Genomic DNA, 27,063 nt, shown 5'->3' on the forward strand with positions numbered 1-27,063 from the left:
ACCTCAGATTGTAAAGAGGAAGATAGGAAGATCTTGCATGGTTTGAAACAGCAGGATGTCATGAGGTGCTATGTGAGGCCTGTCCTTGATGATTGCAGTGTATTAGGCTCCAACTTGCCAGGCACCATCGACCTGTTGGCATATTGCTGTCACCATCCAACATGGGCATCAAGTGCTGTAGTCAACAAATACTCTCTTGTTCCCTGATGCATCACTGAGATTTAAAGCTGCTCTTTCTGTTCCCAGGACACAGGTCTTTCAGAGCCCATGGACATCGACCACAACCCCAGCATGCTCTTTGATGACATGGAAAAGACAGACTTTTCGGTATGTTCCTGCTTTTTCTACCTGCTCAGTTAATAGGTCAGTGTGTAGCATGTGCCTTGCATTTGTGTATCTTTCCTATAGAGCCAGTGTGCTCTGGCTGGGTTGTATAGCAGTTGACACTGTAAAAGGTTCATATAACCTGTTTTTGCAGAGTTCATTAGAGTAGAGTGAATCCCAGTCATTCCTGGGGTCTCTTAACGCTCAGGCCACTGCCAGCCCAGTGTTTGGGCAGGGTAGGAAGTGGGCTGATGGAAGTGGATGGGAAATGGATGACCATGATAGCACCAGGAGATTGGGAGTGACCAGCAATCTTTACTGTTGCATGACCATGTTCCTTAACTGCCTTTTCTTATGTCTCCCTAGATGTTTTCTCCACCAATGCATTGTGAATCTAAAGCCAGCCCTTCCCCTGAAAAACCAGATCCTGAAAAGGAAGCAAAGCCTCTGCTGAAGGATAAGTCTGTGGAAGGAATGCTTGCATCCCTGTATGACCAGCCTCGGCACATCCAGTACGCAACACACTTTCCTATTCCTCAGGTATGAGACCTGCCTGTAAGTGCTCCCCTTGTGCTCTTGTGAGGCTGTGGTTCCCTGCTTTGAGTGGGTAAGGAGCAATCATGCTTTTCTGGATGTCTTCTTGCTTACTCCCAAAGAAGCTTCTGAGATGAAGCTTTGCTTTTCCTTAGAGACATCCAGATGTAAAACAAGATTAAGACATTTAGACTCATAGTTGCTAATGCAGTTGTCTCTTTTGGTTCCCCAGGAGGAGTCGTGCAGTCACGAGTGTAACCAAAGGCTGGTAGTTCTTTTCGGGGTTGGAAAACAGCGGGACGATGCTCGGCACACCATCAAGAAAATAACCAAAGACATTCTAAAAGTCTTAAACAGAAAGAGTACTGCAGAGACAGGTTAGTAGAGAGACACTCCTTTCTGAAATAGGAGCATCTTTCCACTTGGCTGGCTCCCTTGTCTGGAGTCTCACAGTGAAAGGATTTTATGTAATCTGCAGTGTGTGGTAAGAGGTATTAGCGAATGAGAGTCTGAAACGGTGCTCTGTTTTCAAACATACTGACTAGCAAGTCAGACAATCAGTTTCCTGCTGACAATATCTGTTTAATTGAACTTTTCTTCAGAAGAGAATTGAGTCATGCAAGGTTCAGAACGAGACCCTGGCCAAAACTTTGACTTCTCAGATTTTTTTCTATATTTTCTTGCATTTAGATCCTTGCACAAGAAGCAAAAAATACTTTGCCTATGCATATTTGACAAAGACTTGGTTAAATGTGTCACACCGTTATGCTTCAGGCACGTGCTAGATCCACAGGATAGGAAATTTGGATAGCTGTGTCAAAACCAATAGAAAGCTTCTGATGTCCATCAGCTGATAGTCTGGCTACAATTTTTCTTTCTTAGTCTGATGCCTGAAAGGCAATGTGAAATGTGGTAGAAAGATAATACTTTAAAAGGTGGAGTTCTCTGACAAACTTTGAGGCTGAACATCTCCAGTCCAGAATGCCTGTTCTCATCAGGGAATAGGTATACCTCTAAATCAAAACAGAAGGGTGCTCCAAGGAGTACCTTCATTTGGAATAGCCCTACTGTCATTCTGGAGGTTAGGAATTCCTTCCTCAGCAGTTTGTTTCGAACTCAGGTTGGTCCTTATCGAGGTCAGAGACTCAGCCTTTTGGCTGTACTGCATGAAAGGAGCTGGTCTTGCTGAGGGACTGACAGGAGGCAATGGCTGATGTCTAGTCCTCTGGTGAGGAAGGTAGCCTAATACTGTTTTTTAATCCTCCCAACTTTGGTAGGTGGAGAGGAAGGCCAGAAGAGGAAAAAGAGCAAACCAGAAGCATTCCCAACAGCTGAAGATATCTTTGCAAAGTTCCAGCACCTTTCTCACTTTGATCAGCACCAGGTCACATCTCAGGTATGAAAATCTCAAGACTGCTGTCTTTCTTGGACTGTTTGTGTTACTGAGAGCAGCTTCCTGGAGGGGAAGAGGGAGGTGGGTCCACTGAGGGACTTCTGCAAGGGAACATAGTACTGAGTGTTGTCTTGCACTTGCAGGTATCTCGGAATGTCTTGGAACAGATCACCAGCTTTGCTTTGGGAATGTCATACCACCTGCCTCTGGTGCAGCACGTGCAGTTCATATTTGACTTGATGGAATACTCACTCAATATCAGTGGTCTTATCGACTTTGCCATCCAGGTAAGGGCAGTGTGCTCAGGTGCTTCCTGGGGAAGGATTCATTTCCCTGAAAGGCAGCAGCTCTGTGCTGTGATAGTTGACCTGCTCGGGGGGTCATTGGTGACCCTCTGACCCGTGTCATGGTCAGATTAGGTGGCCATTGTGATGCTTCTGGGCTGCAGCTGTTAGGAAGAGGTTGTTTGTGGCAGATAGTCTTACATGTTCTATTCTGAGGATTATTTTTCCAGAGACTTTGGGCTTTTCTCCAAAGGACTTGCATTCAGTCTCTGTCTGTGGTTGCAGCAGGGCCTTGTTCAGAGTGAGAAGGGGATTGTCTGTCTTTGGCACTTTGCCTACCTTGCTCCCCTGGAAAGATTCTTGGCACATGGCAGCTCAAGCTGCCTTCTGGATTCTGCTAAAATCCTGTTGCTGTTTCTGCAGCCTGTACCAGGTGTCTCTTGAAGCCTTGCTGATGGAATTGGGGCTGTTAGGCTGAAAAGGATAGCCAAGTGAGATTTATGCAGGATAGAACTACCAAACAAGCTGCTTGATACTACCTGTGGCCATATCCCAATCACCCTCTGACACCCAAGCCCTGACAGCCCTTTATACTGCCTGAGGCATTGTGTCTAAGTGTGGGGTGCCAACTGTTCTCTAAGCAGAAAGTGCCTGGCATCCCTTTCCTGGCAGGTCCTACAGGCTGTGGGTTTGGTGTGCCTCCTCCCTTTCTGACCATACCTTACCCCTGTGGCTGTTGAAGGGTTTTTCTGTCATTGGGTGCAGTTGCTGAATGAACTGAGCGTGGTGGAGGCAGAACTGCTGTTGAAATCCTCCGACCTTGTTGGCAGCTATACCACCAGCCTGTGCCTGTGCATCGTGGCTGTGCTGCGGCACTACCACTCCTGCCTTATCTTGAACCAGGACCAGATGGCTCAGGTCTTCGAAGGGTAAGGGTGTCTTCCCCTTGCTGTGTGTAAGGAAGCAGTGTACATTCTGGGGCTTTGTAAGGGGCAGGTACCTACCTGTGTCATTCCTAAGAGGTGGCAACTTTTTGTGCCTGAGGATTCAGCTCACTTCTTTTTTTGTCTCTATACAGTCTGTGTGGGGTGGTGAAACACGGCATGAACCGCTCGGATGGCTCCTCAGCAGAGCGCTGTATCCTGGCCTATCTCTACGACCTGTATACCTCCTGCAGTCACCTCAAGAGTAAATTTGGGGAGCTCTTTAGGTGAGTCTGAAGCAGCTGAGATGCAATGGGTCCTGCCCAGTATAGCACCTTGTGATTTTGTTTGATGGGATTGTCCCTGAGATGCTCTCTATGGTGAACTAAGGTCTTGTGAGTAGTGGCCTGTTTGACAGGCAGAAATAACTTAGTGGGTGATCTCGACTCTTAGATCATCAGGTTTGTTTTGGTAAATTGCCTTCAGTAGTCCTCTGCACCTCCACAGGTCTCTACTTACCCCACCCCTAGAGGGTAGAAGGAGAGAGTTCTGTTCCTACCAAACGGATGACATCCTAAAGGTTGTTCTCTGCTTCTTAGTAATCCTACCATTTGGATAAAGGACCTTTGATCTGTAATAGATAATTCAAAATGTCATTATAGTGTACAGTAACAATCAGCAAATTAAATGCTATGTATTCTTTGGAAAGGAGTGGAGAACAGACCAGAGAGCACCATTAGGGCCACCATTTCAGTCATGACACAACTGTGCCTTGTGGTTTGAGGCAACAAATTTCAAAAAGTGTGTAGTGGACTTAGGCCCAAAGGAGAGTGAGTGGATAGATTATCAGACATTTGGAATTACTTACGAGGAAGTGAATCTCCTCCCCACAGAAGAGGAGTATGGAGAGGGAATGATAGAAACTCTGTAAAGTTCTGGTTGATATGGAAAATAAACTGAACGTTCAGTATGTCCTACAATACAAGCACAAAAGAGGAATGAGCAGAAAATAACAAACCGGAGAGTCTTTGTTGGTACACAGAGATTGTGAATTTCAACATGTTCTTGCCCAGGGAGGGTTTGTCTTTGCTTACCAGAGTTCAGTGGCAGTGCAGTTTTTTGTGTTCCTAATCTCTTTTCTGTCCTGGTTAGTGACTTCTGCTCCAAGGTGAAGAACACAATCTATTGCAATGTTGAGCCATCTGACTCCAACATGCTGTGGGAACCAGAGTTCATGATTGACACTATTGAAAATCCATCTGCACATAACTTTACCTACACCAACCTGGGCAAGAGCCTCAATGAAAACCCAGCTAACCGCTACAGTTTCGTCTGTAATGCACTTATGCACGTGTGTGTGGGACACCACGATCCAGACAGGTGAGAGGCAGAACTTTCAAGGTTCTACTGAGATAGTAAAATCTTTAGGTGAGGGTAAGAAAGCCAGTAGCCATTTCTTGGCTGTCTTGGGGTGTGAAGGAGGATGAAGACTGGGGGTCCCTTAAAGAATGGCTGACCCGATGGCATGCATGAGTAGCAAAGCTGACCCTCTGCTTTTTTCATTATTTATTTAACAGGGTGAACGACATTGCTATCCTGTGTGCTGAGCTAACTGGCTACTGCAAGTCTCTAAGTGCCGAGTGGCTGGGTGTGCTCAAAGCTTTGTGCTGTTCCTCCAATAATGGGACCTGTGGCTTCAATGATCTCCTCTGCAATGTTGATGCAAGTGCAAACATTCAAAAGGGGAAAAGGAATTGAAGCAGGAGTGGAGGGATCCCTTGGGAGAAGGCAAAAATAAACAAGGGATGGAGGCTTTGTCTTCTGAGGGCAGGGAAAAGGCTTTGAATACCGGGGGCTGCCTTTGGTGTTTGTTGCAGCCTGGGCTGATCCTGGACACTGACCAGAGGTTATGGGCCCTTCTGCCCCCCAGCTCCTAGGCAAGCTGAGGAATTGCTGACAGAGGGAATGAGGTAGAGGCTGTTGTGATCACTGGCTGATCTCCTCTCTTCCAGGTCAGTGACTTGTCTTTCCATGATTCCTTGGCCACCTTTGTTGCCATTCTCATAGCCCGGCAGTGCTTGCTGCTGGAGGACCTGATCCGCTGTGCTGCTATCCCCTCCCTCCTCAATGCTGGTAAGCTCATCCCTGCACAAAGCTGGGCTTAGTCTCAGTTCTGGCCCACAGGCCAGTCCTTAATGGATACTCAGTGAACCCCATAGTTGTGAAACATGCCTCCAAGTTGTAAAACATACTTCTTCTATACTTCAGAATTGAATGTGATGCTTTAGAGAGTTTTTGGCCTTTTTATTTCTATCAAAAACTGGTTGTGCTAAGGTTTTTCGAGGCCTTGCTCTCTAGAGTTTGTGTGGAAGCTGAAATAAGCATGAGATGTTACCAGCCACACTGTGTGACTGGTATACTCAACTCTGAACTCCAGCAGTACACCTCCCAGTGATGGTACAGTTCAGCCTAGCATTTTGGCTAGAGCAGCCAGCTGACCAGTTGGGCCTACAGCACCTGGGTCACTGCCTTTGCTGTGCCACCAGCCTGCCCAGCTTTACTCTGGGGATTGCAGCATCCGGACTCTTGACAGGGTGAAATTGGAGCAAGCAGAATGCAGTCACTGGGGATAATACTGATGGATTTGCTCACTTCCATGTTAATTGCTACACATGCTCCATATTTGTAAATACAATAAGGCTGCTGGAGCTTCTCAACTGGCTGCTCCAGGGCAGTGCACTGTGAATAGCTTTTGGACTGAGAGTCAGCTGTCCTGGTGCTTAAAAAATCTCAGTTGGCTGTTTTCTTTACATAGCCTGCAGTGAACAGGACTCAGAACCGGGAGCACGTCTGACCTGCCGGATTTTACTCCATCTGTTTAAGACTCCACAGCTGAACCCGTGCCAGCAAGACGGCAGTAAGTGAATGAACGTGGAGCCTTTATTTTGAAAGTACTGAGGCTCTTGCACCCCAAGAAGAGAGATACTAGACCTTATGATTAGAGATCATAACCTTCTTGCTTTGAATAAAGCAGGCAAAGCCTGATACACTGCTTTCTGCAGAGGACAAAGAACAGTATCCTTCCATTTATGTCATGCCGTGGTAGCCAGGCACACTGGGGAGAAGGCTCTTGGAGGCAGGAAACCAGCCAGTAGAGGTGGCCTTGCTGTCACTAAACCATTAGAGTAATGATCGCTTCTTTTTTTATGTCTTGGGCTTTGTATAACCTCTTAACTTGGTGCCAGAAGCTGCTGTTTTACAGCACTCCCTTTTTGTCTGATGATGGAAGCAGTCCAGGAAGCTCTGTTCTTGGCTCTTCATCAGTATCCTGATAGCTCAGATTTCTAAATCCAGCCTGTATTCTAGGTTTTAGGGTACTGTTGGAGCTTGGAGTTCACGACACAGGCGCTGCACCCCCTTTGGATTTCATGGTTCAGTTGTCACAGTGTGATTGGCACTGTGCTTCACGAAACTTAATTAAATGGACCTCATGTTACAGTTAGGAAAGGGACTGGCCTCGGGATTCACTGAGCTGGATTTTATGGTACTTGCTGGCACATAACTCAGGCAGCTCTGGAGCCCGTGCCTTTCTCTCCTGCTGAGTATTGCCTTTCCCCTTTGTCCTCTTTGCAGACAAACCCACGGTGGGAATCCGCTCTTCCTGTGACCGTCACTTACTGGCAGCTTCCCAGAACCGTATTGTGGATGGAGCAGTCTTTGCAGTGCTGAAGGCTGTCTTTGTTCTGGGTGTGTACCTGTGTTAACCTGAACCTGTAAGAATGTTTGTCAGGGGAGTGGGAGAAAGGCACTGTACTGTATGTGTTTGCTGTACTGAAGGCCAGAGGAGATCTGTTCCGGTGAATATGTGGCTTGTCTGTAGCCCTTTGGTTGAGCTCTGAACAGACTTTGAATCCCTTGGCTGCAGAGAGATCGCTGATCCCAGAGAGAGTTCACAAAAGCTCAGGGTGTTTTTTGAGTCAGGCTTTGTGGTTAGCGTTGTCGATTAAGTGATATTTGTGTTTTTCTTTTAGGAGATGCAGAACTGAAAGGCTCTGGCTTTTCCCACCCTGGAGGTGTCGATGATCTCATGGATGATGAGCTGGGCACCAGGAAGGCTGGTGGTCGAGTAGTTACTGTAGAAACAGCCAGCTTGGATATTTATGCCAAGTATGTACTAAGGAGTATATGTCAACAGGTGAGTCTGTCTCATCTCTAGGTTTGTCCTTATCCCTTCTGCAGGTGGATATATCCCATATGCCTTTCTGCAGGTTGAGTATGGCAGGTGTTTCTTTGAAAGATCAGGGAAGAACTTGTGATGCTTCTATCAGGTGACAGCTATGAGGATTGCTCACTTTTGTTAGCAGAATACAGAGAGGCAAGCAATGGTCAAGAATTGCACTGTGCAGGGCCTGCACATCCCCTTTGCTTTGGCAACAGCACAGGCCTCATGTCCAAGGAGGGGAGTGCTGGGGGTTGGATGCTGAGGTGTGTGCTGGAGGCAAAGATCAGCAGAGAAAGACAATTTGTTGAAGTGATAAATGGTATCTTTCAGAATGCATCTTAAGTGTACTTGCAGCTAGGCTGTTAATGTATCCCTGGGCTTTGCATTGCCCTGTTTAGTTTATTAAAGAACAGCAACAAAAGCCTTTTGCTTAGCCTAATCTGACAGCACCAGGGTTTCTGTTCCTTTGTGGAAGACTGACAGTTGAGGAGCTGAAACCTGGCTAATAAGGAGTGCAGAGTGGAGTGGATGTTACTATGCTGTATGAAAATGGATGTTGAAGGGTTTCCTTAGCCTTGGTTGGTAGTTTATTCTGTCAACAGGAAAGATGCAGTGTTACAATTTGAAACCTGTATTTTGTATTATTAATGTGCAAACCCAACACACTGGTGCTATGTGTTGTCCTCATGCTATTGTTTATTAACATAGCAATGTTACCAGCCTACCAAAGGAGATTTGGAGCCACCTATTTACAATCATAAATTCAACACACTTGTTGTTACTGAAACCTGACTGTAGCATTTACAAGAGATATTCCCTTGCTGGTCACAGTCTACATAGGAAGGACTCAAAGCAGATAAAAGTGTGTGTGTGTACAGCAGGGAGTAGCAGTGTCAGGTATCACTACTCATACCATTTGTTGGTTGCAATGGTTATGTAGGAGTGAGCATGCCAATAGACACCCATGAGTTACCACCAAATTGTGCCAGAGCTCCTACAGGGTTCCTGCAGCTGTAAAGGGCTGGTAAAATGATGTGTTAAATATTAGCATTTCCAGTGTGAGCAGTGGATGCTGCAGAACTCTCACTATCAATTCTGAAATGTCTGTGGAATGCCTTAAATTATAGGTTGTGATTTCCCAATCTCAGATTCAGATATATATTTTATAATACACTTCTTCGTGAGGTGATCGGGAAAAGGAGCAGATAATAATTAATTTAAAGGTTTCTTCATAGATTCATAGATGGGTTTGGATTAGAAGAGACCTTAAAGGTCGTCTAGTTCCAACCCCCTGCCATGAGCAGGGACACCTTCCACTAGACCAGGTTGCTCCAAGCCCCACCTAACATGGCTTTGAGTGAAGTAGAGGGGCAGAATCCCTTCCTTTGACCTGCTGCCCACACTGCTTTTGATGCAGCCCAGGATACAATTGGGTTTCTGGGCTGCCAGCTCGCATACTGGCTCATGTCAAGCTTCTTGTCGACCAACACTCCCAAGTCCTTCTCAGGGCTGCTCTCAATCCATTCTCTGCCCAGCCTGTATTTGTTCTTGGGCTTGCCCTGACCCAAGTGTGGGACCTTGCACTTGACTGCCTTGAACTTCACTGAAGGGGAGAAATGCAACAGGCACTGGAGAGGTCACCAAACTACATGTACTGGCAAAGTGGGAACTTCATCTGGGATGAAGCTGATATAAGCTGAAGATCTTGGTTCCACAAGGATTTCAAACCAGAGATTTAACCTTTCCAGTCTTTGTGCTTTAGTGATTAGAGTGCTGTCCACTGCTGAGAGGGACTTTCCAGCTTTCTAGGCTTAGAATCAGCACTTGTACGTGGTGAACTGGCTCCTTATCTCTTCTCCTCCGGTTGTCACTTTGCAGTGGAATAATTCTCTGATCAGGCTTGCTCTGCAGCTGCAGAAGTGCTTATGTAGCAGTCCTCTGTTGATTTTAATTTAATGAATTTGCCTAATTTTAAATATGAAAAAATTCTGCACTAACAAATGCTGCAAGTTAACTATAAATTGTGTGAAGAAGTACCTACCTCATGTTTGTTTTGGAAACTGCTGCCCTTATTACATACATTTAGGGAGCATCAACTGAAATTGAGTGGCTGACAGTAATAGTTTTCTGTCTCCCTTCTCATGATATGTGACTTTGTAAATGGCTTGCATCCAGTCAGTAGTTTTCCTTTCCAGACTTTGAGAAGTAAAGTAACTGGCGTTTTCAAAGTATGGCAGTGTGTTTTCCATCATTATTTGAGAATTGAGGGGTGTACTTTTCCTTAAGACATGTTCTGGTTTAGCCTTTGCTGCAACCATGAATTACCTAATTTAGGACAGCTCCAGAGCTTTGCTGTGCAGCAAATAGACCAAACAATTTTAAGTGATCCCTTCTGATCTTTTGAGCCCAAGTGGCAGTGTTGGTGGAGCTTGGACATGGCAGTGGCTGTGTACTGTTAAATCACACCAATATTTTATCAAAAGAAAGAGCAACTACTGTGTTTCACTACTGCTGACTTGTCAGAGTTGATGTTTCCTCTGTTCCGATTGCTGTGCTGTGCGTGACGCCTGCTGAATCAGGATAGTGCAGTTCATGAAGAGAAATGATTATCAGGCATAACTGCATACTAATAAGGCTTTTATGATTTTGATGTGTTCCATGCATCTCTCTGAGACTGAAAGCAGGGGCGTTGGTTTGGAATCAGACATCAGTTTGACTGTGCTGACTCTGCCTTTGTCTTGCAGGAGTGGGTAGGAGAACGATGTCTCAAGTCCCTCTGTGAAGACAGCAATGACTTGCAGGATCCTGTCCTGAGCAGCACTCAGGCCCAGAGGCTGATGCAGCTGATTTGTTATCCACACCGACTGCTGGACAATGAGGAAGGAGAAAATCCTCAGCGGCAGAGGATTAAACGCATCTTACAGGTGCGGGCTCCTGACAGAATCTAAGAGTGTCCCAGTAATTGCCTGCTGTGGTGTTAGAGTGGGGTTGTACAAAATGCAGCCCTCTGAGAGGTCTGGCACTCCTTATGGTGGGAGCTGAGGGTGTGGGTTGTCATAGTCTGAACTGAGATAAGGAATCACTTGAAGTGTGTGTGTTTGTGTTGCAGAATTTGGACCAGTGGACCATGAGGCAGTCCTCGCTGGAGCTGCAGCTCATGATTAAACAGACAGCAAACAATGTGAGTTTCTGCTCAGAGGGGACCATACGGGGATGTGTGAAGTGGATACTTGAGAATTGGTGGGGAGGTGGCTTGGCAGAAGTGGGAACAGGGAAAAAGTACACAATGAGGGAATCAGACCTGTGAAAGCCAAGCTTGAGAGGGAAGCAATGAGACTGAGACCTGAAGAGCAGCAGCCATGGGGAAGTTGGCGAACTGGGTTTGTAGTGAGTTGTGTTGAAATGTGCAAGCCCTGTCAGTGAGTGCTCTCAGAGGAGGACTTGGCTGTCTTTTCTTCCCTATCTCCAGGAGATGAACTCCTTGTTAGAAAATATAGCCAAGGCCACCATTGAGGTATTCCAGCAGTCAGCAGAGACCAGCTCTGCTAGCTGTGCTGGTAATGGAGTCAACAGTATCAGTAGCTCAACAAGTGCTACACCTGCCAGCAACAAATCCAAACCCATCCTCAGGTAGGTGTAGAGCCAACGTGCTGCTCCCTCGTAGACAAGTCTGAATTATAGGTTGGATTGCAAACTGCTTTTCTCTCCTGTGTTGTCACAGCTCCCTGGAGAGATCAGGAGTGTGGCTGGTGGCCCCTCTGATTGCCAAGCTTCCAACATCAGTGCAGGGCCATGTGCTGAAAGCTGCTGGAGAAGAACTAGAGAAAGGACAACATTTGGGGTCATCGTCCCGCAAGGAGCGGGACCGCCAGAAGCAGAAGAGGTGAGTCCAGGGAAAAGGGCAGGCAGTGTTCGCTGTGCTGATCCCCCAGCCTGGCAGTATACCTCCTTCTCTGTTCCCTCTGCAGTATGTCCCTCCTGAGCCAGCAGCCCTTTCTGTCACTGGTGCTGACGTGCTTGAAAGGACAGGATGAGCAGCGGGAAGGCCTCCTCACCTCTCTGTACAGTCAGGTCCAGCAGGTGGGTGTCTTTCATCTCCTCACTTTCCTCAGGGCCTTACCCCTCTAGCAGGCAGGCTATTGGACATGGCCTCAGGATGTTGCCTGTCTTGGAATAGGGTGCTTGAGCTGACCATTTCTGAGTCACTAGACAGTGAGCAGTACAAGCTGCTCTCCATAAGCTCCAGCATACAGCTTGTGAGGTCTGTCCTCTCCTGTATTTCTTAGATTGTTACCAATTGGCGGGAAGATCAGTACCAAGATGACTGCAAAGCCAAGCAGCTGATGCACGAAGCCCTGAAACTGCGGCTGAATTTGGTGAGCAGTTGCAGAAAAAGAGCTTAACCATATGGGGTGAAGAGTTGTCTGCCTTTATCTTTTTTTTTTCTTGGAACATACACACATTGGAGGGGCTATATATGTCCTGATGCAAGGAAGTAGGAGAGACACTTGTGCTGCTTCTAGGTCTTGAGCCCTGAGTGTGACAGGGTGCATGGATAAACTCCCTTGCTCTGTTTAATCAGGTTGGAATCCAAAGACTTGGTCTGTCTTTTGTAGATGTGCCTTCCCATTTCAATGCTTTTTCAGTCTACAGCACTACTACTTGCCTCTGAGGTTTGTCCTGCTGACAGCAATCTTCTTCAGCTCTCACTAGGATTTAAGCTCCTTTAAGCTCTGGTTTAAGTTAAGCTCCTTTCTCACTTTTAAATCTCAGTAGTTTTTTGGGGCCCTGTGACTAAACTCCCTTTGTTTGCCAGGTGGGGGGAATGTTTGACACAGTCCAGCGCAGTACACAACAGACAACTGAATGGGCTGTGCTTCTCCTGGACATCATCAGCAGTGGCACCGTGGACATGCAGTCAAACAAGTAACTTTCTGGCTGACTTCTCATCCATACACTTCCCAAAGGAGGCAGTTGTTAGCGTGGCCCCATTTCCCATGTGAGCTAGCTGTCTCTAGGTGATCTGTCAGAAGTACTGTGATGGCTGAAAGAGACTTGGAAGTAATAACAGGCCACGACTTGGGTCCTAATATCCAAGTGCCATACCCAGAGCAAACTGGGCTTTCCAGATGCAGAGAGATATGCAGGGGAGAGCTGAGTCTGGACCTGCTTTTTAGAGATGCTGAATGGATAGAAAGGAGTCTCCATCTGTGATACTGCACTTAACTCAAGTGGGAAAGCCCTGTGGTGTATAAGCAAAAGGAGGATTGGTGTGGGAGGTTAGTCGGAAGACTGGCACTTCTGACTGTAGGCAGTACTCTTGACAATCTAATATAATGTTTTGTGTTGCTATGATGGCAGAGCTTCTCAGGTGACCTTGACCTTTCTGCTCTGACCAACAGCGAGCTCTTCACCACTGTGCTGGATATGCTGAGTGTTCTCATCAATGGCACCCTGGCTGCTGACATGTCCAGCATTTCTCAGGGCAGCATGGAGGAGAACAAGCGGGCATACATGAATCTTGTCAAGAAACTCAGGGTGAGGGACACCAGGCCCTGTGTGGGGAGCAGAGTGTGCTGTGTTGTGGTTGTCCTGCTGTACACATTTGCCTGTGTCATGAATGGTACCTGTCCTGTTGCTGCTGTTCAGATGAAGTGGTGAGGGTGGCCCCTATGGCTGAAGGGTGTGAAGGTGAGAGGTATAATGCAGGGTGGAGGCTGAAACTGGAGTGGCATAGGTGGGCTTTGGATGGTTTTCCCTGAGCAATTCTTCAAGTCTTCTCTATTCCACTTGTGCAGAAGGAGCTGGGGGACCGGCAGTCGGACAGCCTGGAGAAGGTGCGACAGCTACTGCCACTTCCCAAGCAGACCCGAGATGTCATCACCTGTGAACCTCAGGGATCCCTCATTGACACTAAAGGCAATAAAATAGCTGGCTTTGATTCCATCTTCAAGAAGGAGGTAAGTGAAGCGTTTTTGTCTGTATCACAGCTCCTGAGCGCAGGTGTCACCTTGTCCTCTGATGCCTTAAGTCTGCACATCTTGAGAGGCATCTTTGTGCATTGCCTTGTTCCCTGACAGCCTTGAAGTGACTGGCTGCACACAGACAGCTCATACCCATGTCCAAAAAAGGCAAAGCTGGATGTTAATGCTTGGTGATACATGCTGCTGTGGCCTGAGATGTTAATCAAACTTCGATTTTGTACTTACGGTTATATAAAGCATAAAGAGACGTACATAATCCCTGTCACATAAGTTACTGGCAGTGCCAGGAGACTGCAGAGGTGGGATGAAGGAGACTGGCAGTTGTTGATGAAGGCCTTTAGAAATGACTGCTTTGCCACCTGGAAGAGAAAGGACCTTTAGGGTGAAGGCTCAGGCTGTTTACTGAGAGATCTGGAGTAGAGCCCGAAGAAAGCATGGTTTCCTTTACCCTCACAGGAATAACAACAGGGACTTGGAGGTTCTTATCTCTTTTGCTTTAAAGGGTTTGCAAGTCTCTACAAAGCAGAAGATTTCCCCTTGGGATCTCTTTGAGGGCTTGAAGCACTCAGCCCCCCTCTCCTGGGGATGGTTTGGGACAGTCCGGGTGGATCGCAAGGTGTCCAGGTTTGAGGAGCAGCAGAGGCTTCTTCTGTATCACACACACCTGAAACCCAAGCCCCGCAGTTACTACCTGGAGCCATTGCCACTGCCCCCTGAAGAGGAAGAGCCTCCGACACCTGTGGCTTTAGAGCCAGAGAAGAAAGCTGCAGAACCAGCCAAGGCTGACAAATCAAGCTCCAATCCTGCCGCCTCTACTGAAGAACGCAAGAAGAAACAGAGCAAAACCAAGAAACGCAACCAATCTGCCAACAAAACTGAGGTAATGGAGTGCCCAACAGCTGTGGACCTCCTGTGTCCACCATTCCTAGTCACAGAACACTCTCTAGAGTCTTCCTGAGGAGTCTGAGAGTGGTGTAATGGTGAAGATGTGATATGTTTCCTCTCAGCTGGGAGTGCTGGAGCTCTATCCTGCTCTCTCTAGCCTGAGGCAGATATTTTCTTAATCCCTGATGGGAGGGAAGGAGGCTGCCCAGGTCAGATACCATTCCAGGTTTCCTCCTGTGGCCTTTGCAACCCTTTCATACTCTTCATCCTTTCATACTCTTCAATATTCCCAGTGCATATTGATATTTCTTATTCCTTTGTCTTTGCAGGACTTTGTGTTGGGCCCTAGCCGAGGGGTTTCCTACGGAGTGGGTATGCCTACAGATCTCTTGCATCACCAGTCAGGAAGCACGATGTCAAGGCTGGCATATGGGCCCTCACCGGTGGGTCTCTATGCCCAGAATCAGCCTCTTCCAGCAGGTAGGTGCAAAGGAGAGCTGAGCATAATGCATCTCTTTGGGAACCTCCTGTAAGAGCCTCTTCTGTGAGATGGCCCTATGCAGGCCTCTACACTTTGTCCTTTTGCCTGTCACTTCTAGATACAGAGATGAACAGTCATTGTGGAGCTATGAGGTGCACCAGTAGCCTGTGACTAGGCAACCTGCTTCTCTTGTAGGTGGCCCTCGCCTGGATACGTCCTACAGACCTGTGCGCATGCCACTGGGAAAACTGGTTCAGAGTCGTCCTCCATATAGTGGTGTGCTGCCTCCAGGGATGGGGAGCATGATGGGCATCGATCCCTCCTACAAGCCAGCAGTGTACAGGCAGCAGCCTCCAGTATCCCAGGGACAGATCCTGAGGCAGCAGCTTCAAGCAAAGTTGGTAAGTCAAAGCTGTGCTCTTGCTGACTGCACAGTATAGCAAACTCAAGCTGTTTGCTGCTGTCCCTTCTAGCCAGAACTGCCCAACCCTGTCTCTGTGTCTTCTGTGGAAAGATGTTGTCTCATGTCTGTTCCTCTGGTGCCACCTGCTCTGTGGGCCCATGTTGCCAGCAGCTGGGGGGAGGCTGTCCCTGAAGGGCTCTGGGGCATCTGTGGCTGCTGGGTGATGAGAGGGGCATGTCCTGGCTGCGGGGTGGCATGTTTTTTAGTGGCCTGTTTGTCCCAGGTCAGGGTGAGGCAGAAGTCATGAGCATACGCCTGCTGTGCAGCAACCTTGTAGGCTAAGCAGTGAAGGTACTTGTCTGGTTTGGTGGGAGCTGCTGAGGAGAGAGCAGCAGTGTTCCTGCCCCTTGGAGATGTCGGGAAAAACGTTTCTCTGTTGCCTTCCAGCAGGGCCAGGGCATAATGAGCCAGCAACCTGTGCGCCAGATGGCTCCGACCCCGTCCTATGGAGCACTGCAGCCCTCCCAGGTAGGTGGCAGTTCACAGGTAGGGCTGGAATCTGGCTCCAGCACAGGGCAGCAGTGTTATTCTTGCTGCTAAATCCTGCAAACGTTTGGCTTTTCTCCCTCCTCGATGAGCTTCCTTGTGACAGTATTCACAGGAGGCTGATGTCCTGTGTTCCAGATTCTCTTTTCTACCTTACCCTCTGACTGAAAAAGGCTTTTTGTTTCATTTCAGGGTTACACTCCTTACGTCTCCCACATAGGCCTTCAGCAGCACCCCTCCCAGTCAGGCACGATGGTACCTCCTACCTATTCTAGCCAGCCCTATCAGAATTCCCACCCCAGCTCTAATCCTGCTCTAGTGGATCCTGTTAGACAGATGCAGCAGAGACCAAGTGGCTACGTGCACCAGCAGGCCCCTGGCTATGGGCACACCTTGAGCAACACACAGAGGTATCTCCTGCCCTACGGGGTCTTAATAAGCTGTATTTCATCAAGGGCTTCCCTGCTCTGCTCAGACAACCCTAACACCAGTCTGTGAAAACCCTGTTCTCCATGCTGTGTTATGCAGCATCCGTGTCATTTGCACCCTCAGAGGAATATCTTTATCCAGCTTTCAGTCCTGGGAAGAAACAGAGAGACAGAATGCAATTTGGAAATGTTAGTTGCAGGCAGGAAACAGTGTTACCATTCAGAGAAAAGTGGAATAGAGAAGTATGAGAAAAATTATCTGGTAAAATCATAGTTTTGGTTTCAAATCCAGCCAGCAGATCACCATCAAAGGGCTAGATCTGAGATTTCTATTGCTCCTGAGCACGCATAAATCCAGCAGGGAAACCATGCAGAACAGTGGGATGAGGACTGTTACTTAGGGCTTTTAGAAAAAGAGGTTGGATTAAACCCTTGGGAGGCCCTGGTGCCCCTCACCTTTCTGCAGAGAGGTGGCATGGATTGCAGGGGGCTGTTTGGGCTGTCTTATTGATGGCAGAAGTTGTGTTTGGATTAAAGAAGCTGGCTGCCTTTTAATGTTTTCCTCCATGAGCTTGTCCTCTTCTCTTGCAGGTTTCCTCACCAGTCAATACAGCAGACCCCCATGATGAGTGGGATGAACCATTTGGGGCCACAGGGAGTCCCCTCAGGAATTCGACCCAACCAGATACTTCCCGACCAGCAGCAGCAACAGTACCTGAGGCAGCAGCAGCAACAGCAGATGCTGAGGGTGAGTGGTTACTGACAGGAGGAAGGCTGCTGGAACTGGAGGAGGCTTGTCCAAGCTGCTTACCTCTGCCCCTCTATGTCAGGAAGGATATCGGCTCTGTTGGGGCTGCTGTAGTAATTTGCTACAGACAGCAGTTCTCCCTTCCTTAGAGCTGCCCACTCCTGATGGAGACACTGCACTGCCTTGTGCCAGTCACCCAGCATGAGCTAAAAGGAAGTTAGTAGCAGTAAAGGTCTGTTCAGGCCTCTGTGGCCTCTATCCCACCTTTCCAAGCTCCAGCTGAGCCAATAAACTGTGCAGAAAGTTAGCTGTTGTAGGAGTGTGGCAGGAGCCAGAAACAAAGGGAAAATCCTCCCTGCCCACCCAAGAGCAGATAAAGTAGTTCAAGATCATTTTTAGGGGCATATCTGCATTTCTCAAGATCAAAATAAGTGTTGTTTGCCGTTTCCAATGGCAGAAAATCTGGTATGGATTAGTCCATATACTCCATTTCTAACAGTGTTTGGTGAAAAACTGATCCAAAGTCACCTGTTAGACCCAACTCCCTAGGTTCAAAGAAGTTCACAGGCACGTGTCAACAAATATGAGTATTCCATGGATTTGTATTATGGTCTTATGAATATCAAATACTTATATGTAATACAGATACATCTCTTGGAGTTATAGAAATGTACCGAATTGACAGAGAAACAGAAATAGTTTAATTGGTGAATCTGATACCTTATGACAAGGCCTAGCAAACCTGTGGAATATGGAGAGACTTCACATGGCACAGAGTGCTGAGTCTTTGTGTTCAGAGAGTGGCCTGAGTGAGACAGTGGTTGCTGCAGAGAGCTGCAGTCAGCAGTATTTGAGAATTGCTGCCTTGCACTGGACAAGAGAACTGCCTCTAGCATGGTCAGCAGCTTTTAGCCCTTTTGATGAGTAGCACCCCCTGACTATTCACTTGGTTTCTTTTAGCATTCTCCATCACTCATATTTAGAAGAACATGCCTCAGACAAATTGCTAACACTTCTCCTAGCTCAGTAACTTCATGTATACCTTCAGCTTTTAGCTGACTTTGCTTGGTTGCTTAAAAAAACCACAAAGGTGGAGTGCCCAAGATCTCCCCTGTTACTGTGTTACCAGAGCCATGCCAGATGTAGAACAGACTCCTGGTGCTAGAACTGACTTTCATGGTTCAGTGAGTTGTAGGAAAGGATGGGTTGCTTTTTGGTGTGTCTTGCATGGGTTGGTAGGCAGGTGTTGCAAGCAGGTGGGACATGAAATTGGGAGGGGTGTCCTGGCTCATTTAGTCAGTCATCTGCTGTCTTGTGTACCCAAGTCATAGCATCAGTTCCAAGAACCAAAGTGACCAAACTGGTTTAAGGTGGAGGTTGGAAGGCTGCTGTAGAAACTCACTCCCTTTGTCTTGACTCCTTGATCTCAAGCCTCAATGTGTTTGTGACTGGTTCTTGTATGAATTTTATTGTCCACTGTGTCCTGCTGTTTACTAGCTGTTCTTTCTTTCTCTGTGGTGTTTACCCACTGTATTCCTGGGGAGGACTTGCAGGTTCCATAGGTCAGGTTTTTCTAGCCTTCTTTCATAAGATACTGTCCGTTCTCCTGATTGTATTTGTGTCTGTTTTCAGAGTCTGTTCAAGGTTTGAACCTTGCCCCTTTGAGCCAGTGATGGGAACTGTACATGCCATCACCACATTGGGTTGTTATGATAATATTAGTAGTGTTCTGTTTCTGCTAGAAATTCTTCTTTTGATCTAGAGGGTTAAAACCTACATTGGCAGATGGGAGAATTGTCTGAAAATTGGGAGAAATAAAAAAACCCCATGAGATTTCTGGGTATATTCTGACTCCAACACACTGAACATTCTTCTCACCATAACTAGGTCTGTTAAGATCTGGGTTTGAGCACTGCATCCAGTTTTATCTGCATCCTTTTATTGAAGTGGAACACCAGCTGGCATGACTGGCAGGAAAGGGCAGCACGATGGATCAAAGAGTTGGGGGGATATGACTGAGAAGGAAGGTCTGAAATAGCTGGGCATCACATTAGAGAGGCAAAGACAAGAGGAGAGATAACTCCAAATTTTTTATCTTGAAAAAAAAGGAAGCCAAACCCCCCTTTATCTCTTCTTATCCCTTGACTGTAGGAAAAGAAATGGCCTTAAAACATAACATATGAGATTCAGGGTAGAGATTAGGGTAAACTCCAATAGTAGGAGTAACTGTGACCTGGAGTGGATTGTGTAGGGAGGGTACAGGAGCTTTGTTGCTACCTCTGGAAAGAATTTGAGAGCAACTCAGGCAAATACTCAGTGAAGTCAGTATTGATCTTAACTAGGAGGCAAGAGATGAACCAGCCAACCTCTTGAGTTCTTAGTTGCTTTCTATTCTTGTACCTCGTTTGCTCCTGGTAATGACCAGGTTATGACAGGGAGTCCTCTTCCTGCCATCTGTCAGCACTCATCTTGCAGAATACTTTGTTGCTGTCCCTATATTTCTTGCTATTTCTCAGCCTAGGGCAGAGTCCTGGTGAAACTTGGGTAATTTAGGAACCTGTAAGGAAAACGGTTTAAGAGTGTATGTTACTGCATGGAACACCCTTCCTCCTTAAGCCCTTCCTGTGCCCTGTTGCTGCGTATGTTCCCTGATGGTCCCTTCTCTTTTGTCTTCACAGCAGCAGCAGCAACAGCAGCAACAACAACAACAGCAGCAGCAACAGCAGCAGCAGCAGCCCCAGCCACCACAGCCCCAGCCCCAGCAGCAGCCCCAGGTGTCCACAGTGCCTCAGCCACAGGCGCAGGGCCAGCCCCCGGGGCTGGGGATGCAGGCTCTTCCCCCCCAGCAGCCCATTGTGAGTGTTCCCTCAGAGCCAGAGGGATGTGATAATCCAGCACAAACCCAACTGTTTCACCTGCTTTCTCCTTCCCTGAGCTTCCCAGGGCTTGTGTGAATGCTGAGGCTGCCAGACAGGTGGTGTGGCTCTGACTGTGTTTCTCTCTTTGCAGTTCCAGCGCCAGGGCCTTCAGCAGACACAGCAGCAGCAGCAAACAGCTGCTCTGGTTCGACAGCTTCAGCAGCAGCTTTCCAGTAAGCCTGAGTGTTCTTGATCCTGTTGCTAGTGTCCTCCCTGCTGTTTTCTATTGCAGGTACTCTGATGTAGCAAGGCTGAGCCAGACCGTCTGTCTGAGGCCATAAGTGATGCTGGCAGGGAGGTGACATCAAGAATTAGAGCTACCAGCCCAAGGGGCACAGCAGCAGGGTGGGCAGTGCTTGCCAGCTTGTGAGCAACCTTCCAGACCTTCCTCCTGCTGCCTGCAGAGGGATGAGGGAGCTGAGCCTTTGTAGGGACTGCCACATAGCTTTCCTGAAGGGATCCGGTGTGCAGCTTTAAATTGTTTGGGGGTGTTTTCTCTGCTGCAGGTGACCTCTGAGGGGCACAGGAAGGGTGTAATCCTGGAGCACTCACTTGGTGGATGACCCAGGGATACTGTGGTTGTGTTGTGAGCAGGACAAGACTTCTTGGAGGCAGGAAGGGTACTCTGGGAAGTGTAGTTGCACACTTGCTGTGTTCGTGGTGGTCTGTGGGCTTTCATGGCTGCTGTCATGACAGGGTAATGACATAGATGGTGTTCAATCTGTCACTGTATTCCTATAATCTATATTGAATTACTGGCTGGAGGATCAAGAAACAGAATCCAATGTCTCTGCTGTTCCATTTTGAATGGCCTGCTGTCACTGTCTTCTGTCACCTCACGGGCTTTTCTGCCATAAAAATGGCGGAAATGCCCAGAAATGGACCACACAGTTGGGTTTTTTTTGCAGTGAGTGTGAGACTGTGCCGGATGTGGTGATGTGTGGAGTGGGAGACTTGGAAATTGTGCTTATACTTGTTCCCTGATGGAAAATCCTTAGTCCTTGTGACCAAAAAAAACTCCCCAAACCAGAAGTATTAATGAGTTTTAATATGCTAAGTTTCCCACTAGCCTGATTCACAAACCACAGGTCTGTGCCAAAAGATCCCAGCAGGACACTCAAGTGTAGGAAGGCCTCATAGAAGAATCTGAATATAGCAGAATAGCCATATTTTTGTATCCTGTCTCTTCAGCAAACGGAGCTGTTGTAAATGGAGCAGATGTGTGGGTCCAGTGCAGCCATGTGTCAGCAGGCAGCTTTCCATGCTGCTTTCTTGGGTTTGCATCAACTCCCCCTGGAAGCATCTGGAGTTCTTATTTGTAGTATCTGGGGTGGAGTGGAAAACAGGAGGTGTAAACCAAGAGCAGCCTTTAGGAGGGGACAAGAGTACTTTGGGCCCAGGATAGGCTGCATTAGGAGGCTCCAGGGAATACCTGAACATCCAGCAGAGTTGGGAAGGTGGCAGGCCAGCCAGGTTACACTCATCTCCTTTTACTTAGTCTGATTTAATGTCAAACATGTTGATGTGGTTTTGGGAAAAAAACCCAAACTGGTGCTCAGGTATACTGTGAGCTCTATAAATCACAGAACATCAGTCCCAGCAGTTCGGAAGTTCATGAAGTTCTTGAATGTAACTTTACTTTTTTTCCTGCCTTTTTTTGTGCCATCTGGAAGTCCTTTGGGGCTGTACTTCATTTGTACTGAGATACTGACAGGGAGCCAGGATAATTGTCTCTGAAGCCTAACTCTGGTTCCTGTGTGCCTTAGGATGAGTGACACTAGCTGGCTGAGCAGCTTTGTATGGCTGCAGGAGTTGTGCAGTCTTATAGGGCTGATTTTCTTTTAAAACCAGAAATAATTAATCCATAAACTCATCCTCCCAGCTAGCTGCCTCCTTTCAGGGCTGTGTTACGGTCCTCCAATTCTACCATGAGAGACACAGAGATCTCTGGAGAAGCATCAGGATCAGGACTGGCACATATCTGTGTCTTCCTCAGAGAATGTGGGATCCTGGCTGTGCTGCTGCCCAAAGGCTCAGACAGATGTGCAGAGCAGAGTTATATTTTTTCTTCTCATGGGCTGTGACACACTCCTCATTCAGCTTTGGTAGGGAGGGGGATTTCTTGTGTGAACTAAACTTGTGACTTGTCTAACTCTGTCTTGACCTCAACAGATACACAGACACAGCAGAACAACAACCCATTTGGACGCTACTGATCTGTGGCACCTTCAGCCTGATCCAGGAGGGAGACATCACTGTGGATGGATGTATACAGCCTCTTCAGCCTGACCCACAACCCCTGGGGCAGTCCCAACCTCTGTCCTTGGGCCTGTGCCTCCAGTGCTGCTGCTGTCTGTTCTCACAGGGAGATGCTAGGAGGAGGGTTTTATTGTACAGAGAAAGTGTTTTTACTATCCAATTTCTACAAATGTTTATGGAGATCCCTTGTGGCTGATAGTCTCCCTTCCCACTTTGGTTTCAGTTTTTACTCAGTTTTTAGTATTTTTGTTAAAATAATGATTAAGACATTGTAAAATTTTGTACTTTATTTATACCAGATGAACTCCATACTGCAGACATTCTCGGATGAATACAGAGAGCTTACTTTGCAAACTGAGTGTGTATTCAGAGCCTGCCTTTCCTCCTCAGCACTCCTCCCAGTACAGCCAAGCAGCACCTCCACACATGGTCTTTATCTCTTTCTCAATAGGACTTATGTCTGCATTTTCAGCGTTTGTGAAGGCTAAACAATTTGGTTTGGGAAGGAAAGCCCTTCTTCCCTGTTTGTTTCATAAGCTACTGTTCGCATACGTGCAAGGGTTTGTGCAAGCTTTGTAGGATTTATATGTTGATTAAGAGCTTTACTGGCAGTCTGTGGCATGTTCCACCAGGACAGAGGTATAAAGTAAAGAGGAAGTTCTGTTGCAGGGTAATTCTGAGCTCTAAGAAGCCCAGCTTTCCCACCACAGCAGTTACTGAGATCTCAGCTCATTACCTCTGCAGTCCAGGAGGAGCTGCAGACCAAGTGCACTCACAGTACTGCTTCTTGTTCCCCATCACAGCAAGGTTTGGCTGATGAGCACCAAGGCTCCTCTGTTAACTCCTTCTTGACAGCCCCACTGCTTTCTCTGCATGGGAACATGCCGCATTCTCAACTTCTGACCTGGCTAGTGCAGCCTGCTGGCATGGGGTCTGCTCCTAGTGCTCTGTGCTCTTTATTGAACCTGGAAGCCACCACCACCTTTCTTCCATCTTTGGTTCTTCCTCATCAGTTTGTTCTGTGGTCCCTGTGGTAGCTTTTCTTGACCAGCACTGCCTTCTGTCCCATCTGTGTAGGATACAGTGAGGCTCACAAGGACTCAGCAAAGAGCTGCACTGAATCTTCATCTGAGGGCACACAGTTCTGTAGGGTAGGCCACAGCATGAAGGCAAGCTGAGCCCTTTCCTCCCTGGGAGCAGGTGTGGGGCAGTTCTCTGGGGCAGCTGTGTGGCCTGGCACCACCGCCCGCTGTGCCCTGCTCCTGTCCAAACTGTGTTGCCCCTGCACGTCTGCCAGGCTCCTGCCATGTGGCCGCAGGTGCCCTGGAAAGTGTTGCTGGCCAGGCCTGGTGGAGAGGACTCACTCATTCCTGAGGACAGATGTGTGTGCGTCCCTGCTTGTCCCTTTCCATGAAGATCAGGCTGGGGCCCAGCCCGGAGCTGGCTGCTGGGTCCTCATCTGCTCCAGGGGCTCTGCCTGCCTGCAGCCCGTGCTCACTGACTCCAGAGGTGGCAGCCCTGCTCTGGGCCCTGGCAGTGTCAGCTGGACCCTGTTCCGAGGGACCCACGGCTGCGGATGGAGCAGGGCTGTGTTCCCCCATCCTGCCGAGGGTGGGGACAGGGAGCGCCCCGGCGCCAGCGGAGCCATAGCCTGGGGACACTGGGCACTGCCCCTGCCTAGAACATGCCCCTTTTCGTGGTGTGTGCGGTCATGGCCGACAGCCCCCTCCTCTGCCGGCCCCGGGAGGCAGCTGAGCCTGCGCCAAGCGGCATCTTGGATGCTCCTTCTGCATCGCTGCCGCGCCGGAGGTGGGAGGGGGGCGGCTCTGCAGCAGCCGGAGCGGGGTGGCAAAGGCAGCACAGCCGCGGGGATCCGGGCAGGGGTGCAGTGGGTGCCGCTTGCACGGCAGCTGGGGCAGGACTGGGGTGCTGCAGCAGGAGAACACGGGTGCTGATCTCCAGCTGGGTGCTCCTCAGGGTCGCGGGGATCAGGTGAAGGCATCCCAGGAATCACCCTACCTCCCTGGGAAAAGGGGATGTACATGTCCCTCCCTGCCGGCCAGGTGCCTGCTGCCGCGGGATTCTCTATTGCACGGCCCAGCGACAGCGCTGGCCCTGCTCCTCCTCTGGCAAAAGGCTTCCCCCAGCTGTGTCTGCTGCTTGACAGTCCAGGTCTGTGTGGTATGAGCAGGACACCGGAGCTCTGTTGTGGTGACAGACCCAGGGCTGCCACTGCCCCCAGGATCCTACGCGACCCTGGATGGCTGTCCAGAGGTTTCCAGTGGGTGCAGGAGACTGCAGGGGGACGTGGGGACCAGGGCAAGCCCTGGTCACAGCACAGGGCTGTCTGGGGAGCTGAGCTCTGCCTGGCCTGGCTGTGTGCCTTGCAGCTGCCGCTGCTGTGCTGCACATTAGCACTGAGCCGCGGCCGTTTTAAGCAGGTCTGACAGCTTCCAGCCCTTCTGCTCCTTCTCCGAGTCGTGGCTAAACGCTGCTTGTGACAGAGCCAGAGGCGACCGGGGGCATTTTAATACGCGTTGCCCATTGAGTAATGCACTCAGCTGCCCTTCTCTGGCCACCAGTCCAGGAAGGGGGTGGGGTGTGCGTGTGTGAGTGTGCGTTTGATGCTGGCCTTCCTGACGCTGGGGACCAGCCCCAGAAGCCGCCTGGGCAGAGCCCTCAGGTGCTGTGTGCAGGCGCTGCCACACGGGGTGTGCCCAGCATGCGGGGAGAAACCCGAGGTTACACGAATCTTGCCTCATTGGGATGATGGGTGGGCTGGAGCATGCTGTGCCCCACGCACCCACCCCACCCAGCAGCCTGGCACAGACGGTCCCCGTGGACCGCCCTGGGCAGAGGTGTCTTGTCAGGCACTGTCAGAGCTGATGTTGTGCAAGAAAATCGATCACTGCTCACTCAAGCAGCTGAAGCTGGCAGTGGAGCAGCTGAGTACCCAACCCTCCCACAGTGCTCGTGGTGGGGACTGGGCCACAAGGCACCACTGCAGACGTGCACCATCACCCTATTCTGGGCAGCAGGACCCAGGGAGCCATGCCTGGAGCCATGCCTGCTGAGGGGCAGCCCAGCACCAGTCCAGGGCCCCCTTCAAGATGCTTCTCTGAGCCGATGAACCTAGTGGGCACAGAGCAGGGCTGTGCATCCATCCCACATGGTGCTGGACCGTGTTGCCTGCCAAAAGGCTGGCAGCTTGCAGCTCACCCTGTGAATAACGGGCCAGCAACACAGTCAAGCTGCTGACCACCAGCAAGCAGTCCCTTGGAGAGGGAGCTGGGCAGGAGAGGCAGAAAAACTCTGACCAGCTCTGAAGCAGCAGCTGGAAGGCTCTGAGGAAGATAAAGGCCAACCTGCACTGAGGTGCAGAGATCTCTCTGCCATTTTATGTTCACTGGGTCAGTGCAGGTGCCAGTGGCGTGTGGGAGAGTTAAAACAACTGCCGACCCTTCACATGCTGCCACACAAGCTGGAAACAGCGTCTCCTGTCAAACAGGAAGCAGTGTCTCCTCTGTGGAGGCGTCCCAGCTGATGCTACCTTGGCAATGGCAGAGGGAGGCAGAAACCAGATACATCCATCAGGACCCAAATCCTTGCCCTGTTTCAAATGATTTCTGTAATCCCATCAGGCCAGACTGAAACAGAGAGGTGGCTTTGCTCTGGGCAGAGGCAGGCTCTGGGAGAGGTGGCTCCTGCTGAGAGGCTGTGAGTGGGAGGGGAAGATACCCTGCAGCCCAGTGCACGGCAGGGAATGGACAGGTGGCAGAGGCTGCACCGGGCCCCAAGGCTGAGGCTGGGTTGTGGCATCCCACACTAGGTACCTGCTGAATCCTCCCTGGACCCGCTGGGCACTGCAGAGCAGTAGGAGAAGCAGGGGCTCCTCCCCTGGCCGTGGGGAAATACACCGGGGCTGCAGGGCGCTCCAGCTGCTGTGGGTGTGTGGGGTGTGGAGGAGACCCATGCAGAGTGACTGGGACAGACACAGGCTGCAGTGGGGCAGGATTTGGGATGCCCGGGATGGTGCGGGATGTCCGGGGCCGTGCCGGGATGCCCCCACAGATAGGGCAGTTTTCTAGGGTGGTTCGGGGTGCCCCAGGGCGTGCAGGTGTCCCGGTCGGGACGGTGGGAATACCGATAGCCGGGCAGTGCCGGCGCTGTGCGCAGGGCAGGGTTCGGGGACAGCGGGGGTGCAGACGCGGCTGGTGCCGGTACCCGGAGGGCGCGGTACCGGACTGCGCGATGCTCGGCGGGTGCGGCATCCCCTCGGCGCAGCGAGCCGGGAGGTGCAGGTGCCGGGGCGTGGGGTACCGGGCCCGGCCAGAGCAGCGGCGGGGCCGTGGGATGCCCGGTGCCGGTGCCGGGCGGCGGTGCGGGCCAGCGCGGCGGCAGCGAAGGGGTGCTGCGGTGCGGCCCCTCCCCAGCCCGCCCCCGCCGTGCACGCGCCGCGCGCTCCCGGTGCGGGGTCGGGCCGGACTGAGCGGAGCGCGGGGCGCGGAGCAGCCGCCGCCGCCACCGGCATGGCCCAGCCGCGCCGCCGCCCCCGACGGTGAGTGCGCCCGCTCCGCCCCGCCCCGCACGGCCCCGCACGGCCCGGCCCGCCGCCGCCCGGGATGGGGAGCGCGGCCGGACGGGACCGGACCGGACCGGCCCCGCGACGCGGGGCTGGGGGCGGCCCCCGCGGAGGCGGCGGGGCTCCCGGGGCGGGGGGTGGTCCCGGTT

The 27,063-nt window shown here is 50.0% G+C and overlaps 2 protein-coding genes and 1 long non-coding RNA gene across 6 annotated transcripts in view; 2 read left to right on the plus strand and 1 right to left on the minus strand.

Moving 5' to 3' along the window:
• Window positions 1-22,803, plus strand: part of MED12 (mediator complex subunit 12) — a 34,793-nt gene extending 11,990 nt beyond the window's left edge. The window contains exons 14-44 of one of the 2 annotated variants that reach the window (XM_027721896.2): window positions 247-327; window positions 691-864; window positions 1,091-1,235; window positions 2,136-2,254; window positions 2,395-2,538; window positions 3,301-3,464; window positions 3,614-3,745; window positions 4,611-4,838; window positions 5,036-5,180; window positions 5,471-5,591; window positions 6,274-6,375; window positions 7,092-7,205; window positions 7,490-7,653; window positions 10,425-10,604; window positions 10,790-10,861; window positions 11,150-11,310; window positions 11,402-11,563; window positions 11,649-11,760; window positions 11,967-12,056; window positions 12,497-12,606; window positions 13,083-13,218; window positions 13,479-13,640; window positions 14,167-14,544; window positions 14,879-15,029; window positions 15,226-15,431; window positions 15,881-15,961; window positions 16,172-16,389; window positions 16,999-17,155; window positions 19,834-20,010; window positions 20,165-20,246; window positions 22,246-22,690. In XM_027721896.2, coding sequence (XP_027577697.1) covers window positions 247-327; window positions 691-864; window positions 1,091-1,235; window positions 2,136-2,254; window positions 2,395-2,538; window positions 3,301-3,464; window positions 3,614-3,745; window positions 4,611-4,838; window positions 5,036-5,180; window positions 5,471-5,591; window positions 6,274-6,375; window positions 7,092-7,205; window positions 7,490-7,653; window positions 10,425-10,604; window positions 10,790-10,861; window positions 11,150-11,310; window positions 11,402-11,563; window positions 11,649-11,760; window positions 11,967-12,056; window positions 12,497-12,606; window positions 13,083-13,218; window positions 13,479-13,640; window positions 14,167-14,544; window positions 14,879-15,029; window positions 15,226-15,431; window positions 15,881-15,961; window positions 16,172-16,389; window positions 16,999-17,155; window positions 19,834-20,010; window positions 20,165-20,246; window positions 22,246-22,289 — 4,512 coding nt within the window. In that variant the 3' untranslated portion in view covers window positions 22,290-22,690. Of the gene's footprint in view, window positions 1-246; window positions 328-690; window positions 865-1,090; window positions 1,236-2,135; window positions 2,255-2,394; window positions 2,539-3,300; window positions 3,465-3,613; window positions 3,746-4,610; window positions 4,839-5,035; window positions 5,181-5,470; window positions 5,592-6,273; window positions 6,376-7,091; window positions 7,206-7,489; window positions 7,654-10,424; window positions 10,605-10,789; window positions 10,862-11,149; window positions 11,311-11,401; window positions 11,564-11,648; window positions 11,761-11,966; window positions 12,057-12,496; window positions 12,607-13,082; window positions 13,219-13,478; window positions 13,641-14,166; window positions 14,545-14,878; window positions 15,030-15,225; window positions 15,432-15,880; window positions 15,962-16,171; window positions 16,390-16,998; window positions 17,156-19,833; window positions 20,011-20,164; window positions 20,247-22,245 lie in introns of both variants that reach the window. The other variant, XM_027721897.2, reaches the window with a different exon arrangement.
• Window positions 19,468-26,883, minus strand: LOC120322537. Its single transcript, XR_005562303.1, has 2 exons — window positions 20,071-26,883; window positions 19,468-19,712 (listed from the first exon to the last, which is right to left on the minus strand). It is a non-coding gene; the product is annotated as an uncharacterized LOC120322537 (long non-coding RNA).
• The window catches only part of NLGN3 (neuroligin 3), a 39,291-nt gene continuing 39,015 nt past the window's right edge, over window positions 26,788-27,063 (plus strand). For all 3 annotated transcript variants that reach the window (XM_039378133.1, XM_039378135.1, XM_039378136.1), the window contains exon 1: window positions 26,788-26,890. The gene's annotated coding sequence lies outside the window, so the exon portion shown is untranslated. The remainder of the gene's footprint in view (window positions 26,891-27,063) is intronic.

The sequence above is a fragment of the Pipra filicauda genome, unplaced genomic scaffold, assembly GCF_003945595.2.
Source record: "Pipra filicauda isolate LSUMZ 115617 unplaced genomic scaffold, ASM394559v2 scaffold9_size5747161_pilon, whole genome shotgun sequence".
NCBI classification, from domain to species: Eukaryota; Metazoa; Chordata; class Aves; order Passeriformes; family Pipridae; genus Pipra; species Pipra filicauda.